Raw genomic sequence first — 14,811 nt, 5'->3', positions numbered from 1 at the left:
ATGGCAATGGAATGGGAGACTCTGCTCTTTGTATAAACTTTGCGAACTATAAAAATGCATTCTTTAAAATGAAATTACAACCTATTAATAAAAATAAGTGGGGGTTGATTTTTTTCTTATAGAAATTCCTGGAAAGCGGTGCTTGGTGTCATTTAGACTTTTCAGATACAAACTACCTAGCTCTCTTCCCCATCTGATCCTAGATTCCAGCCTTAGAATGTGATTCTTAGAATCCAGTCCTACTGAGATTCCTTGTTGGTGTTTATGGAGAATTGAACTGTAAGACTTCTCTAAAGGTATTTGGTGACATGTATCAAAATGTACATTTTTTTTTCTATGTGGTTCAGGCTGGTCTTGAACTCACTATACAATTGGCTTCAAACTCCCAGCAACCTTCCTGCCTCAGCTTCCTAAGTGCTGGGATCACAGGTGTGCACCACTGCCCTGCTCCAAATGTACAATTTTTATACCCACCCCACAATGGCTCCTCTAAAAATCTACCCTAGGCCCCTGGACACCAGGCACCCCATGAAGTTGCGGAGCCCCAGAAGCGAGCGCCTCTCTGCCTCTTTGCTCCCCCCCACCCCGCCCTGGCTACGGACCCACTCTCACCTTGTCTGTGTGGGGATGCGGTGGTTGGAGTTGGAACAGAAGATGTTGTTGGACTTGCGTGTGCTGTCCAGGAACTCGCGCGCCTCATGCTGACGGAGCTCGGCCAGCGGCCGCGCCTCGTGCTTGAGGAACCACTGGTGCGCCTCGAAGCACTTGGCGCACAGCAGCTGCTCGCACTCGAAGCACCAGAAATCGGCCAGCTCCTTACAGCGAGTGCAGGCGGCCTGCGCGTCCATGATCTGTCTGTACATCGTCAGGCGCCGCTGCAGGCTCTCAAAGAACACGTTGTCCAGGGCGGGCACAGCGTCTGCCGGCTGGGGCATCTGGCAGATGGGGCACTGCAGGCCTGGGGTCTCCAGGCAGGCCGAGCAGAGAGTGTGCAGGCAGGGCAGCAGCTTGGGGCACTTGGCTTGGGCCTGGCAGCCCTGGCAATTCAGGAACTGGAACTCCTCATCCATGGCTTCCTGCGGGACCAGAGAGGGGAGGTAAGGCCGTGCCCCTGGCACCACCCTTTGGCCGTGGGCTGGAGTAGAACCTCATATTCCATTCTACCCACCTGATGCAAAATCCCAGCCCAGCAGCACCCCACCACCACATCTGCTCAGGACTTCCGGCTCCCTCTGCACCATTAACTGAGCATCTACTTTCTTGATACCAGACACAGACCTGCACCTTGAGAGGGGAGTGTATAGGATGCACACCTGCCTTCAAGGAACTCCGTGTAGAAAGTAAATCAATAACTACGAACCTCCTGTGCAATGCTGAACATTCAAGGGGGAGCTCAAACAGTTACATGTAGAACTACCACATGACCTAGTAATTCCATTAATAGGTACAATAACCAAAGGAACTGAAAACCCCAGATACTTGTACTCTAGTGCACAAAGCAGTATTTAGGTATAATACTCCAAAGAACTGAAAACAGACCCTTTACTTTAATGCACTCTATTGCGGATTAGAGGCATTAGTTACCACAACCAAAAAGGACCAACCTATGTGTTCAGAAGCAGATGAAGAGGGTAAACAAATTTTGGACTCCACATAGAATAGAATATTCAGCCTTTGAAAGGGGTGAGATTTTGGCACACGCAACAAGACTTTAAGACTTCAAGCTTAGTGAAATAAATTACAAAGAATAGCCAGAGGATTCCATTTATATACAGAGAAAATAAAAGATAATTGGTGAACAAGAGCTATTGTCTAAAGGGGCAGCATTTCCGGGGTGATGAAGAGGTTCTGGAAATAGGTGGTGGCAAGTTTACACACAATTGTGAATGTACTTAATGCCACCAAATTGTAATCTTAGACATGGTTAACATGGTAACTTTTGGTATGTGTGTTTCACCAGCCCAAGGAAGTCCCAAAAGTGCTCACTACAATACCTGCTGATTGAAAGTGCTCATTAATGTTAATTAGCATTGATTAGTAAGACTCTCAGTGCTAATAAAGTTATTACCCACGTGGTGGGACTCGTGCCTTCACGAAGGGGAGCAAATTCCTGGCAGAACACAGAACAAGGCAGCCAAGTAGCTCCTTTCAGGATGGGATGGGGTATAACACGGTTAGACCAAGACTTCCGGGGGGCAGGGGTGCGGAGTCGCCAGGAAGGGGTTTCAAGAGGACTGGGGAAAGCCACAGGAGACGTATGGAGGCCTCCATTTCCGGTCTGGGAACTTGGGATTTTCGGTTTTGCCATGCTTTGGCTGTACTCCTTGCTCCAGGCTGTGCAGCAGGATGCCACCTTCATTCTCCCTAAACTGTGACTCTGCATCTGGGGCAGGGGCTATAGAACATAAGGCTCGGGTTGGGGAGAGTCTGCTCCGGCTGCCCAGAGGGGACTCGCAGCCCATCCTGGTCCCCTTCTGCTTTGTCCTACTCTGCTCTGCTGCTTCTCCAGCGGGGGTGGGGGGTCAGGACCCCGGTGTGTGGCCTCCTCATTTAGTGTCACTTTAAGGTGCTTGGCCACATTCTCCATGATAACATCTCTTCCCAACTCTCCCGCCGCTGCAGCAGCGGCACACCAACATCTGATCCCCTTATCTCAGACCCGTTAGTACCTCTGCTGGGCTGTGGCTGGGGCTGGGCTGGTGGCCTTCAGAGGGGGCCTCTGGGGGTGGCATGGTGGGTGACTGGGGTGGGACAGAGTCCTGTGGGAGGTCTGGCGATCTCGTCTCGGCAGGTTCCTGCTGCATGGAGCCCAGTGCAGTTTCGATTCTCTGCTTAGATCGGGAGGGAAGGAGGACGGCTGTCCAGAAGGGAGGTGCCTCCTCAGGGCCCGCCTCCGGAGAGGAAGTGAGACAGGCAAGGCGGGCCTGGAGGCCGAGAGGCTGGGTTTGCGGAGGATGTCAGATCCTGGAACAGGAGAGGCTGAGCCGCCCCTGAAGGGAAGCAGCCCTCAAACGGCTTTGAGCCCACCCCAGCCAGGACCAGACACAGATATGAATCACACTCAGCCCTGCTTTCAAAGAGACTATCTAGTGGAAGAGCTGACCCCCAAAGGAAGATTTTCATGCAGTTTTTGGGACTGGCTGCAAAGGAGACCTCTCATCTGGGACTTGGGGGAGTGGTGGGAATTCACCAGGGATTCAGAGGTGGGGCCACTTAAAATGGCCAGACCAGCATGTGTAAAAGGCATGGGACGGCCTGTCTAAGGAGGGGTTTGGGCCATTTTCAGACTGAAGAGAATACTCTGAGAAGTGCCGGGGAGTTTGGACCTGATATGGAGGTGACAGAGTGAAGAGTTTGGTTCTGGGGAACCGCAGGATCAGCTCTGCATATATTGGACAGTGATTCTGACAGCCTAGGGACAGGGGATCTAGTCCAGTAGAGTGGGTGTAGGATGCAGAGGGACCTGAGCCAGGGATTGCGAGGACAGCCACTGGAAGTGAGGGGGTGGGACAGTGGCTTGAGTGGCAGTCAGGAGGACAGGTGAAGTATGTAGGGTAGTGATGGGACCGAGCAGGCCAGCAGCTGAGAAGTCGGTGAAGACACAGCATGTTAAGACTTGGCTCCTGAAATGCAGGCTGGACTCCAACTCTAGGCAACCATACTGGGCTAGGGCCTCTGGCTTCAAACTTCAAACCATCAGCACCACTGTACTGGCCTGTGTGCCCATTCTATGTTCTGTTACAAGGAGGGACAAACTAAAGGGGGATGTTGGTAAGGCCTCACCATGTAAAATTAAGTTGCATGTTGTCAGAATGAGGCTTGAGGGAGATCCAACATCCAGGAACCTGAGAGGTCTGGAAAGCATGCCATCCCCCATCCCGAGCAGCACCCCAGGCACCCAGAATCAGTCCACCAAACCAGGAAAAGCCAAATGTGGTAGGTAGCCATCTGCAGAAGAGACCTAGAAACAGGCTATGATGGGGGTGGAGAATGGAATGAGAGAACCAAAGAGTTAAAACTGGGAAAGCTTTATTAGTTTCTTTGCTCAAGCTGAAAGCCGGCCTCAGTAACATTCCATTGGAATTAAGGCTTCTCAGGGTAGCTTTTTGCTGTTTGTGATGCTTGAGGACCTGGCCCTCAGAGTTCTGCACTGGGCTTCCCGGGGGCCGGCACACACAAGCCCGCCTCGCTCCACCTTGTCCAGTGAGCTGATGATACCATGACACAATGAATAAGTATTGACATCTGTCCCATGACAGCCTTGCTTGCTGTTCTGTGGGAACACACGGAGGATTTATTTGCTGGTTACAAGAAAATACAGACCTGGAGAAAATCCTAAGTCTCCGGTGTGTGAGTTTTAAGAGGGGGTGCTGGGTGCTGATACTGTCATTCTCCCGATCCTGGGGATTTGGCTCCTGATCAGCCTCTTGGGAAGCCTACCGTTCCCTCACCTCCTCAGGTGAGAGCGGCGAGGAGGGTCGATAACCCTTATAGGCTCCCCAGGATGCTGTCCTCATCCCACTCTCAAAATTCAGTCCTCCGGGCGCAGGGAGGAGCTATGGGCAGCGGGTGCGGCCCAGTCGACTTCCTGCTCTCGCTCCTCCGAACTGCTGCTGGTGAACCCGGAAGCAGCAGGGGCAGACAGGCTGGCCGGGGCCGGGCCTCTGTACTGCTGCAGAGTGTGGCTTCCATAGCAACCATGCTTGGCCAGGCAGGTTACAGGGCGCTGCCCCTAGGGGATTTTGACCGCTTCCAGCAGTCGAGCTTTGGCTTTCTGGGCGCGCAGAAAGGCTGGCTGTCCCCAGAGCGGGGCATCGTGGGAACCGGGGCTGGTGAGTGGCCCCCAGCACACCGGGCCGGGGGGACTGCGGTACCCTCAGGCCCAGTCTCTGCTGGCCAGAAGGACTCGATGTGCGGTGTACACAGAGCCCGTGGTGCCGCGCTCTCCTTGAATCTCTCCTCACCACATTTCTCTGTCATGGCAGAGGCTTGCAGTTCCCTTAAGCACTGAAAGAAATCCAGATCTAGGTAGAGGAAGTGACCCTAAGGGCGTCTCCCTGTTGGCTGGTGAAGATACACAGAGCAGAACCGCAGGTCTGCCGCTATCTGTTGTGCCCACCCTGGCCCTGTCTTATCCCAAAGCCTCCTGCAGTTCCTTTGGCCTACAGGCCAGATATGTCTCAGCCTGACCCTGGAGGATTGGGGCCCTCCCTGCCGCTCTTGCTGGGATGACTACCCTGTCCAAGGATTCAACCTGCTTGGAAGGTGGAGTCTTGCTTTGGGGCTTGGGATTCCTGAAGGGTGAAACAGACACTCCCGTCTGCTGCTTGTCTGGGATTGGGGGAGAAGGGGAGCAGAGAAATAAGCTCATGCCTGGTTCTGGGGCTGTCTTTGTTCCACTTCCATGCTGGCCTCTTGGATTTCTCTCTGGCCGGAATGAGACTCAACTTCTTATCTCTTGACCCCAGCTGCTTGATGACTGAATAGCAACTTTTGATGAGTCTTGGGGCATAAAATGGGGTGAGGGCCAGAAAAGAAAATTTAGCCCCGTCTTCTGGTTCCTATTTAATAGGTAATGGTGAACCTTGTAGATTCCATAAAGAGCTCTTGAAAGCACACCCTGGGCTGTTAGTGGAGGAGGGTTGTGTTATTCCAGCAGCATTCGCTTCGCTGTAGCACATGTCTACAGCTGTCCAGGTACTACTTGCTCTGTGCCTAGCATGGGCAGGCAAATAAATGAGACAAGGCATTGACCCTGCTCAGAGAATAGGGCCTATGTGAAGAGGGTCGTGCTTTAGACAGGTTGGTTTTGTTGTGAGGAGGGGTGGGAACCATCCCAATGACCACCTGCCCTAGGATGTGGGCTTAGTAGGCATCAAGTCAAACTGAAAGCTGTGAGGTGGAGGGGGGAAGGTGAGTGAAGGGTGCTCACTTTACTCACAGCTGTCCTGCCAGGCCAGGCCAGGGCCGTGACTCCTCTGCTCTCCTGCTCCCAGATGTGCCCCAGAGCTGGCCCTCCTGCCTCTGCCATGGCCTCATCAGCTTCCTGGGGTTCTTGCTGCTGCTGCTCACCTTCCCCATTTCTGGCTGGTTTGCCCTGAAGGTAAGGCTTGGCTGGCTCAGCCCCAGGATGGTTGGGCCATATTGAAGGTTCTGGAATTAATGCATAAATTCCCCATCTTCTACTCCCTGCTCCTAAATTTTTATGCCTCTGTGAAATAGGCAGGGGAAGTTGCCCCCCATGAGCTTTTCTGTTGCTGGGACAAAATACCTGACATACCCAATTTAAAGGAAAAAGGATTATTTTGACCCAGTTTCAAAGGGTTCGGTCCATGGTCAGCTGACTCCAAAGCAGAAATATCATGGCAGAAGGAAGTGGAAGAGGGAAGCTGCTCACCTCATGGCAGCCAGGAAACAGGGCAAGAGTCAGGAGGGAAGAGGGTGGGACTCGCCCATTGAGGAGGAGAGTGTCTTCATGAGCCAATCATCCCAAAGTCTCACCTTTCAGATAAGGATATTGAAGCCCGTACTTAGGCGGAGTTGTCCTAGAAGCCAGGAAGGAGTAGAAACAAGTCATCTTAAACTCCCAAATCCTGAGAACTGGACACAGATATGCTGTCCAATAATATTCCCTTTGGGTTAGGCTGAGTTAGAAATCAAAGCACCCTTCTAGGTCTGGTAGATCATGTGTAGTGGGGATTCAGGGCTTGAAAACAACAAGGATGGTGCAGACGGGAAAAGGATGACTGCTAGAGCTGTTGTTGAGCATCACCGCTGAAAGTAGGCTCCAGGCAGGCCTTACCTTTTGTGCAGCCCTGGGTACTAGTTTCTTTACAAAGCCTCTGGTTTGGTAGTCTGGGAGTCCTTGGGTGGTCCTGGATCCTAGTTCTGAAATGCCACTGAAACAAATGCTGTGTGACCTTGGACAAGTCACTTTGCCTTTCAATTTGAACATGGTTGCATCTTACAGGGCTCTGGGGATTTGAAATTGGCCGTGCCTTTACTCAGGTGCTGTTAGTGGCCCAGCCTCTTCCTCAAGGAATCCACAGGGAGACAGTTTCCGGGTAGGAGTGATGGCTCGCCTCCAACCACAGGGGTGAAGTTTGTCTGGGAGTATCATCTACATAGTGGAGTCATTCAGACTGCATTCGAATTGTGCCTGTTTCCTGCAGGGGCTGTGTCATTTCTGGGCACCTTTCTGAGCCTTGGTTTTCTCATCTAGAAACGGCTAAGGATACTGGATTGTGACCAAGGCAAAAGGGACAGAGGGGTAGAAGGGGGCCTGGGCAAACGTCATTGACCAGCCTAGGCCGACTACTTCCAGCCTCTCTTTGCCACTTGGACAGATCGTGCCCACCTATGAGCGGATGATCGTGTTCCGCCTGGGCCGCATCCGCACCCCCCAGGGGCCTGGCATGGTTCTGCTCCTGCCCTTCATCGACTCCTTTCAGAGGGTGGATCTGCGGACACGAGCCTTCAATGTCCCTCCTTGCAAGGTGAGGGGCTTCTAGCATAATCCTAGCACTCTGGGAGGCTGAGGCAGGAGAATCTCAAGTTGGAGCCCTGCCTGGTCAGTTAAGCAACTGTGTAACCACCCTGCCTCAAAATTAAAAATAAGGTTTGGGATGTTAGTTCTATGTAAAGGCCCTAGTACATCACGTGTGTGTGTGAAAGGCTTCTCGGCTGCCTCTCCTGGGTGGAGGGACTGGGGTTTGTGCAGAGGTGTGCTTCGAGTACTAAGACCTTGCTCTATGGGTAGCAGTCTGTGGAAGTATGGAGTAGAAGAGACTGGGAGGTTAAGCTGGAGGCTGGGAGGGTACGCTTACTCCAGAGCTCTGACCGCATGTCTTTGGGGACACCTTTTGACCTGTGAGGAGCTCAGTCAAGCCAGTGGGTCAGGCTAATGGTCATGGGCCTGACCACCTTGTCCCTCCTGGCCTTCCCACAGCTGGCCTCCAAGGACGGGGCTGTACTGTCTGTTGGGGCTGATGTCCAGTTCCGCATCTGGGACCCGGTGCTGTCGGTGATGACCGTGAAGGACCTGAATGCAGCCACGCGCATGACGGCCCAGAATGCCATGACCAAGGCCTTGCTCCGGAGGCCTCTGCAGGAGATCCAGATAGAGAAGCCCAGGATCAGCGAGCAGCTCCTGGTGGGCGGCTCCTTCCGAGGGAGAGCTCAGCCACCGGCCTTTGAGCAAGGACTCCGGCTATCGGTTGACCATGTGCCCCTAGAGTATAGCCAGCTGCAAAGAGCCGGGGGTCTGGGTGGGGTCGTGCATTAAGGTGGATGCATACCGCAGCCATCATGGGCCATGTGTCCCCAGAAAAGGGAAGTGTCGGGTGGAAATTCTTGGGGCCCTGCCTCTGAGTTTCACCCTTTGTTGCTCCTAGGACAGCTTGAGATCTTAGGGTGAGGGACAGGACCCCTGGACCCCCAGCCCAGCCTCTGTCTGTGAGGCTATTTGGCTCCCCTCCCTGGCTTCTCCATGTGTATGCAAAACAGCCCTGGAGTTCACCTGACTTTCTTTGCCACCGCCTGGGGTGGAAACCAGTGCACACATGGTGGCCTGTTCCCCTCAGCCGTGCTCCACTGTGCTTGTCCTCCAGGGGCAAAGTGGTTAAAGTTGTCCCCACCCACCCAATTTCCTCAAGGGAGCTGGGGCTGGGGAAAGGGAAGCCGTGCCTGCCTGCAGGTCCCTTATCCTTTCAGCAAGGACACCAGCGGGAGCTGGGTAGAATTCCTAGGGGCTGCCGTGGTGAACAGAACGATGGCATCCACGGCATTGTAGGTGTGCAGATCTTGACACGTCTGCCCTAGAGTCTCAGCCCCCCGGATTTGCTGCCTGGAGGGCCAGGGGTTACTGTCTTACTTTGTGGGGAGGAAAGCAAGGCTCAGACACGATTCCGCTTGCCTCTTGGAGCCAGGGTCAAGGGCGGAGCTGGGCCAGGTCCAGGCCACCTGCTCTCCCAGCTGCAGCCCAACTGCCCCCTGCACTGCTCAGGTCTCGTGTGGACAGCAGCAGCATTCAAAGAACCACTGTCCCCGGGATCAGCTGACCAGACAGTGCCAGGACTACACCTCTTTTCTCCTGCCTGCGTACCGACCGACCTGCTCCCTCTCTGGCTCGCACCCCTTTCCTAATTCCTGCTGGGGGCTCCCACTCCCCCCGCACCCCGCATCCGGACATCCCCAGGCTCCTGACACCGCCTTGGCCCTTGTCACGGTGACATCCATCTGGAAGTCCTCCCTGCTTTTTGCCTGGTAGCAGCATTTGGGTCTGTTTCTGCTCTAGCCTGTCAGGCACCTGCCTGTCCACAGACGCCAGAGCTGACAGTGAATGCTTGTGGTCCCTACTCCTTGTGTACCCTCTGAGTGACTGCCACACTCATCCCTAGAACCCATGCTGGAGCCCAGGAGCTGAGTGCCCCTCCTCTGTGCCCACTATGGTTGGCAGAGTTGTGCCCTACCCCTCCCCAGCTCAGCTTCACCCCAGCCCATACCCTCCACCAGATCGGCTTCCTGTTTGGTCTGTAGTTTGTGACAGTGTCAGCCTTGATCCACCTCCCCCCCGGCTCCAGTGTCCACACAGCAGCCAGCGGATTTCTATCTGAAAAGTGGGTCTGTTCTCTGTGGCCCCTCTGCAGCTCCTCACTGCCCAGGATGAGCCCATGAGTAGAAAGAGGCCACCTTGGACCCCTCAGCTGTCCCTAGTCCCCCAGCCCACACTGTAGAGTCAATGATTCAAGAGATTCCTGAACACTGTTGGTTCTCCGGCCTTGGCTTTGCACTTGCTCTTCCCATTGCCTGGAAGGTCTCGGTCTCAGTTCCCCTGCCCGTGTTGACCCCTCCTGCCTCACCTCTTATGCAGCTGGGCATTCCCAGGGTGGTGGCTTCTCCGGGGCAAGGTTTGTTGACTGTAATTCCATTCCTTCCCACAGCTGGAGATCAATGAGGTGACCAGGGCCTGGGGGCTAGAGGTGGACCGTGTGGAGCTGGCGGTAGAGGCTGTGCTACAGCCTCCCCAGGACAGCCCAGCCGGGCCCAGCCTGGACAGCACCCTGCAGCACCTGGCCCTGCACCTGCTGGGTGGAGGCATAAATGCCATGGTGGGAGGCGCACTGTCCCCAGGGCCAGGTGAGCTGAGGAAGGAGGGTGGACATGCTCACTAGGGTGTGTCCAGCATAGGCATCACCACCTGCCCCAGAACCAGGCACCTCTGCACAGTGTGTGTGCACCCAGCTGTTTAGCCCAGCCTGACTGCACGGCCGACCTGAGCTGGGGCGGTGAACCGAGTCTGGGTATGTGCAGGAGTGCAGGTTCCTTGACAGCCTCTGAGCTAGGCGGCTCCAAGAGGGTCACTGGAAAGAGGCTGGGGTCGTTTAAAGGATTTGGGGGTTTCAGCCAGTCCCTGGGGGCAGCTTCTTAGAAGAGGACATTGAACAGAAGCCTGAAGGGGCAGCAGCCAACATGATCTTTCCCTTAGCAGCCCACTGACCTTTCTACCTCGTTCCCAGCGCTGCCAGCCACCGCGGTGGACACCTTGGAGATGGTGAATGAGGTTGACCTGTCAGCTGCCCATGCTGGGCCCTGGGACGGGTCCAGCGTGAAGCAGCTGGTGGCCGAGGGGCTGCTGACCGCCTTGCAGCCCTTCCTATCTGAGGCCCTGGTTAGCCAGGTTGGCGCCTGCTACCAGTTCAACATCATCCTGCCTGGGGGTGCTCAGAGCATCTACTTCCTGGACCTCACTACAGGTGCCCCCGCCCCTGCAACCCCACCCCACATTTAGAGCGAGCCAGTGGCAGGCCAAGGGCTCAGATGCACCCCTCCACAGGCAGCGCAGCCCAGCCATTTGGGCCTCTAGTCTGTGAGCCTCCTGTGCAGCAGCCTCTGTGCCGGGTTCATGCCAAGCCTGTGCCGCCTGAGCTCCCAGCTCTGTGTGCTGTCCTTCCCTTCCCCTCACATCCCTGTAACCCTCCCCACTAAAGCCGATTTCTTTCTCCTTAGGGCGAGGCAGGGCAGGGCATGGGGTTCCTGGGCACGTCCCCGACGTGGTGGTGGAGATGGCTGAAGACGACCTGCGTGCCCTGCTGTGCCGGGAGCTGAGGCCCCTGGGTGCCTACATGAGTGGGAGGCTGCAGGTGAAAGGGGACCTGGCTGTGGCCATGAAGCTGGAGGCTGTGCTCCGGGCCCTGAAGTAGCAGCCACCAAGGGCCACCTGTAACCCAGCCTGAGCTGACCCTGGGCTGGTGGGCTTCTTGAAGGAGGCGGCTCCAGCCTGCAGCAAGGATGGTGGAGGCCCAGCCAGGAGCTCCTGGCAGAGGTGGGAGAGACCCAGTGAGGCTGCTGTGCACATCTCTTCTGTGGACAGGCCCTGTCCCTCCCCATCTCCAGCCACGTGCCCAGCCCACTAGGAAGAGCCTGATGTCACCGGGCCTGCATGAGGGACTGAAGTGTGTGGGTTCAAGTCCCGCAGAGTGCGGAGAGGGCAGGCTGGCGGGTGGGAAGGCAGCAGGAAGAGGTTGCTGTGCCCCTCTCGACTGCAGTCCAGGTCCATTCTGTGTGAGGACACAGGACGGCGGGGTGCCGTTGATGATGGTGCCCCAAGGTGATTTGTCCCCCACTTCTGTGCCTGACCTGGGGCTCAGGGAAGCATGCAGGGCCCTGATCATGCTTCTTCCAGGTTCTAGGCCTGTGACCAATAAATGTGGTGGTCAGTGTGGCCCAGAGCGTGGGGTGTTGGGTGGGCTTGGTGTCTGCACGGTGATGACCTCGCTGAGCCCAGACGTGGGCCCTGGAGACATTGCCGGTTCCTCCTGAGGGTCTCCAAGCCCCACAAAGGCATGGAGGGGGGTGCCCTCTGTTCCTTTTTCCCCTCTTTTTTTGCTATTTTTGAGCTAGCTAGGGTCTCAGTGTATTGCCCAGGCTGGCCTTGAGCTCTGTGTCCCGCCTCCTCAACCTCTTGAGTGCTGGGATTATAGACCTGCACATCCACACCTGGCTCCGTTCTTTATAGTCGGGTACAGGTTTGCCAGCAAGTAGGGATGTGTGGCGCCCCAGAGCTGGTCCCACAAACATTGACCTGATGACATTTCGGTGAGGGGCTCCAGTCACCTTCAAGAGGAGTTGGGGCCATGGCAGCTGCCCCATCGCACACTCTGCTGCCCGAGGGGAGGGACGCAGGCACGGAGTCCGGGTCCTGGGCCCAGCAAGGACCTTTGCGTACCGCAGGGCTGAGCAGCAAGTCTTTCCTGGAGGGTTGGCAGGAAGAAATATGACACACATGGCGGCCCAGCTTCCTTGTGGAGGAGCAGCCCCCAGCTGCCCTGTGACTTGGGCCTGTCCCTTGGCCCAGGCCACTTCTAGTTCACTGGTTGTCCTTGCCAGTGCCGGACTCTACCTGTCACTCCTGTAGGTCCTAGCTCAGCTTGGGCCACCTCCCTTAGGCCCTGTTGCTGTGCCCTGGTACTTGGGGTTCACCTTGGGGTCCTGGCCACTCTGCTTCTCCAGGGACCTCTTCCAGGCCTCTCCTCCAGTCCCAACCCGCCACATGGCCACTTTGAGGCCCAGCAGGGCTGTCCTTGGCTGAGCACCCCTCTTCCTGCAGTCACCGTGCCTGGTCCCACTACCTGCCCCATTCCTGCTGGGCTGCAAGCCCAATGCCTTGGTCACCATAGCTGCCCTCCAAGGCTGCTATCCATGGAACCCAAGGCATCTCTGAGAGCCTGTGCTGTCCCTCCCCTGTCACCCTGGGGTGGGAAACAAACTCCCAGACCTTCAGATGTGAGAAGATCAGAGCTTTTAAGAGAAAGTGAAACTCCTGTGAATCTGTGTGGGTGGAGATAGAGGCCTGTATCTGCTATTAACACCCCACCATGCAGGGAGGGAGGATGGAGCAGCCCTTGCGGGCCACTGAGGAGCGAGGATGGCAGAGGGGGAGGCTGCCATCTGTCAGAGACCGCTTCCTGGAGGAAGTGAGGCCGGGCATGGACCTCATCACAGTGTGGGAAGAGCACAGGACTGAGGGGAAGCCCCAGCCAGGGCCCAGGTGGAAGAGGAGGGCTGGCACCCCTGAGGTGGGCCCCTGGAACCCCAAGTGTGAGAGGGTTGTGTGTAGGGACTTTGTGGGAAGGGGACAGAAGTAGCCCTCATTGTATGCCAAATAGGCCTCTGTACTGAGACCCTTCTGTACTTTTTCCTCAAAATAATCTAGTAGTTAATTATGCTGCTTAATATGCTAATAGGCAATGCATTATTTTGAGATAAGTATACTTTGAATAGGTAATATATGCACACATGGTTCTAAAGTTTAAAAGGATTAAAAAGGCATACTATGAAAATTGTCCCTTATACACATGACTCCAGCACGTGACCCAGGCCTTTGTCCAAAAAGCTTTCCTTGCCATTAGTTTTTCTTCCAGAAGGTTTTTGTTGCTTTAAAAGTTACAAAAGAAAATCCAAATGCAAAGATTAAAATAGGCAGTGTGTTTAAATAAAATGTATTATAATACCATATTACCATGACTCCCCCTCAAAACCCTTCCCCTCCTTTCAAACCCATTTATCCCACGCATTCCTTACCACTTTCTGAGGCAGGTCTGGAGCTTTGTGAGTGTCTCTGAGGTGTGATGGAGGATTCGGTGAATGCTGCTGCCACCTGCCATCGAGCAGAAAGGTGGGCTCCTAAGAATGTCAGTGTGTCCTCTTCCACCTCACTCAGCAGACCTACCCTTCTGGCTCTTCCCAAAGTCAAAATGATGGCAAAAGGGCAATGTTTGGAATGGAGCCAGGACACCAAGGCAGCCACAATAGCTCAACTAAAGACTGAAGAAAAGGACTCCGGAGCCGCTGTAGAAAGTGGTCAGAAAATAGATTAAACACTTAAGGGTATTTGAAGGAGGATTGTAGGGGAAAGGGGTGTTAACTGCAACGTGTCTTTTACTAAAAGAAATTCTTTTGTAACTTTCACAGATACTTTATCCAGCTCGTAGCCATCCTCTGGCTACAATGTTGCTTTTACCCACTTAAGGGCGCTCCTGAGGATTGTGCCTTATGGTCCACTCTCCCCATGATATTTTGAGTTACAAGGGATTCCACTGTATGGAAGTACCATCACTTATGTTTCCTGGGTGGGTGGTTTCTTTCTGGTGTCTTGCTTACAGCCACAGTGAGTAACGTTTATCAACTTTTACTGTGCTGTTTTGCCAGTGGCCAACAGAATCCTAGAACTGGAACTGCTGGGTCAAAGCACTTGTAAATTCATAAGTGTGTAACTTAATTAACATGCTCTCTTTGGAGATCATACCCATCATTGGTGATTGAGAAGATGTTTCTTTCCTCCTCATAATCATGTCAGTGCAGTGTGCTATTAAAATTTCCAGGCTTTTGTTTTGAGGCTCTGGTAAGTGGAAAAATGATTCTCAGTGTAGTTTGTTTTGTTGTGTGTTTATTCAATCGTTTATTTGGTTTTTCTTGGTACCAGGGATTGAACTCAGGACCTTGCAGTCCGAATGAGAAATCCCCCGGCCCTTGTTCATTTGTTTTTTCCATTGCTAGGGATTGAGTCCAGGGTCTTGATGCTGAGCTACGTCCCCAGTCCTTTTTAAACAAACAAAACAAAATAAAATATAAAAAATTTTGAGATAGGGTCTCACTAGTCAGGCTTCAATCCTGCCTCAGCCTCCCGATATACTGGGATTAGAAGTATGCAGCTGCAGGGGACAGGACAGAGAAGGGAGCAGGGGACAGGCAGGAGAAAAGAGAAGCCAGGGTGGCGGCGGAAGCATGATCCGGGAGGGGAAGGGTGGCCAG

General features: G+C 54.3%; 2 protein-coding genes across 9 annotated transcripts in view; one reads left to right on the top strand and one right to left on the bottom strand.

Annotated features, from left to right (window-relative positions):
* The window catches only part of Pml (PML nuclear body scaffold), a 33,781-nt gene extending 30,881 nt beyond the window's left edge, over positions 1 to 2,900 (bottom strand). For all 3 annotated transcript variants that reach the window (XM_010626863.3, XM_010626873.2, XM_010626880.3), the window contains exons 1-2: positions 2,670 to 2,900; positions 613 to 1,076 (exon numbers count right to left, since the gene is read on the bottom strand). In XM_010626863.3, the coding sequence (XP_010625165.1) occupies positions 613 to 1,076; positions 2,670 to 2,804 (599 nt within the window). In that variant the 5' untranslated portion in view covers positions 2,805 to 2,900. The remainder of the gene's footprint in view (positions 1 to 612; positions 1,077 to 2,669) is intronic.
* A 1,693-nt stretch (positions 2,901 to 4,593) lies between these two features.
* Positions 4,594 to 14,398, top strand: Stoml1 (stomatin like 1). Of its 6 annotated transcripts, none has more exons than XM_010626900.3 (7): positions 4,594 to 4,832; positions 5,997 to 6,103; positions 7,347 to 7,496; positions 7,949 to 8,152; positions 9,942 to 10,137; positions 10,518 to 10,754; positions 11,008 to 14,398. In XM_010626900.3, the coding sequence occupies exons 1-7, from the start codon at positions 4,700 to 4,702 to the stop codon at positions 11,199 to 11,201; spliced, it is 1,221 nt and encodes a 406-aa protein (XP_010625202.1). In that variant the 5' UTR covers positions 4,594 to 4,699; the 3' UTR covers positions 11,202 to 14,398. The 6 variants fall into 6 exon arrangements, with proteins under 6 accessions (XP_010625202.1, XP_033611938.1, XP_010625227.1 ...); XM_010626925.3 differs by having other exon boundaries at positions 4,624 to 4,711; XM_010626918.3 differs by having other exon boundaries at positions 4,751 to 4,832; positions 5,944 to 6,103.
* Positions 14,399 to 14,811: the final 413 nt, after the last annotated feature.

This window comes from Fukomys damarensis, unplaced genomic scaffold (genome assembly GCF_012274545.1).
Source record: "Fukomys damarensis isolate Sample0158 unplaced genomic scaffold, DMR_v1.0_HiC HiC_scaffold_25, whole genome shotgun sequence".
Classification (NCBI taxonomy): domain Eukaryota; kingdom Metazoa; phylum Chordata; class Mammalia; order Rodentia; family Bathyergidae; genus Fukomys; species Fukomys damarensis.
The sequence above is the reverse complement of the archived record's forward strand: the minus strand, read 5'-3'. Positions and strand labels throughout refer to the sequence as shown.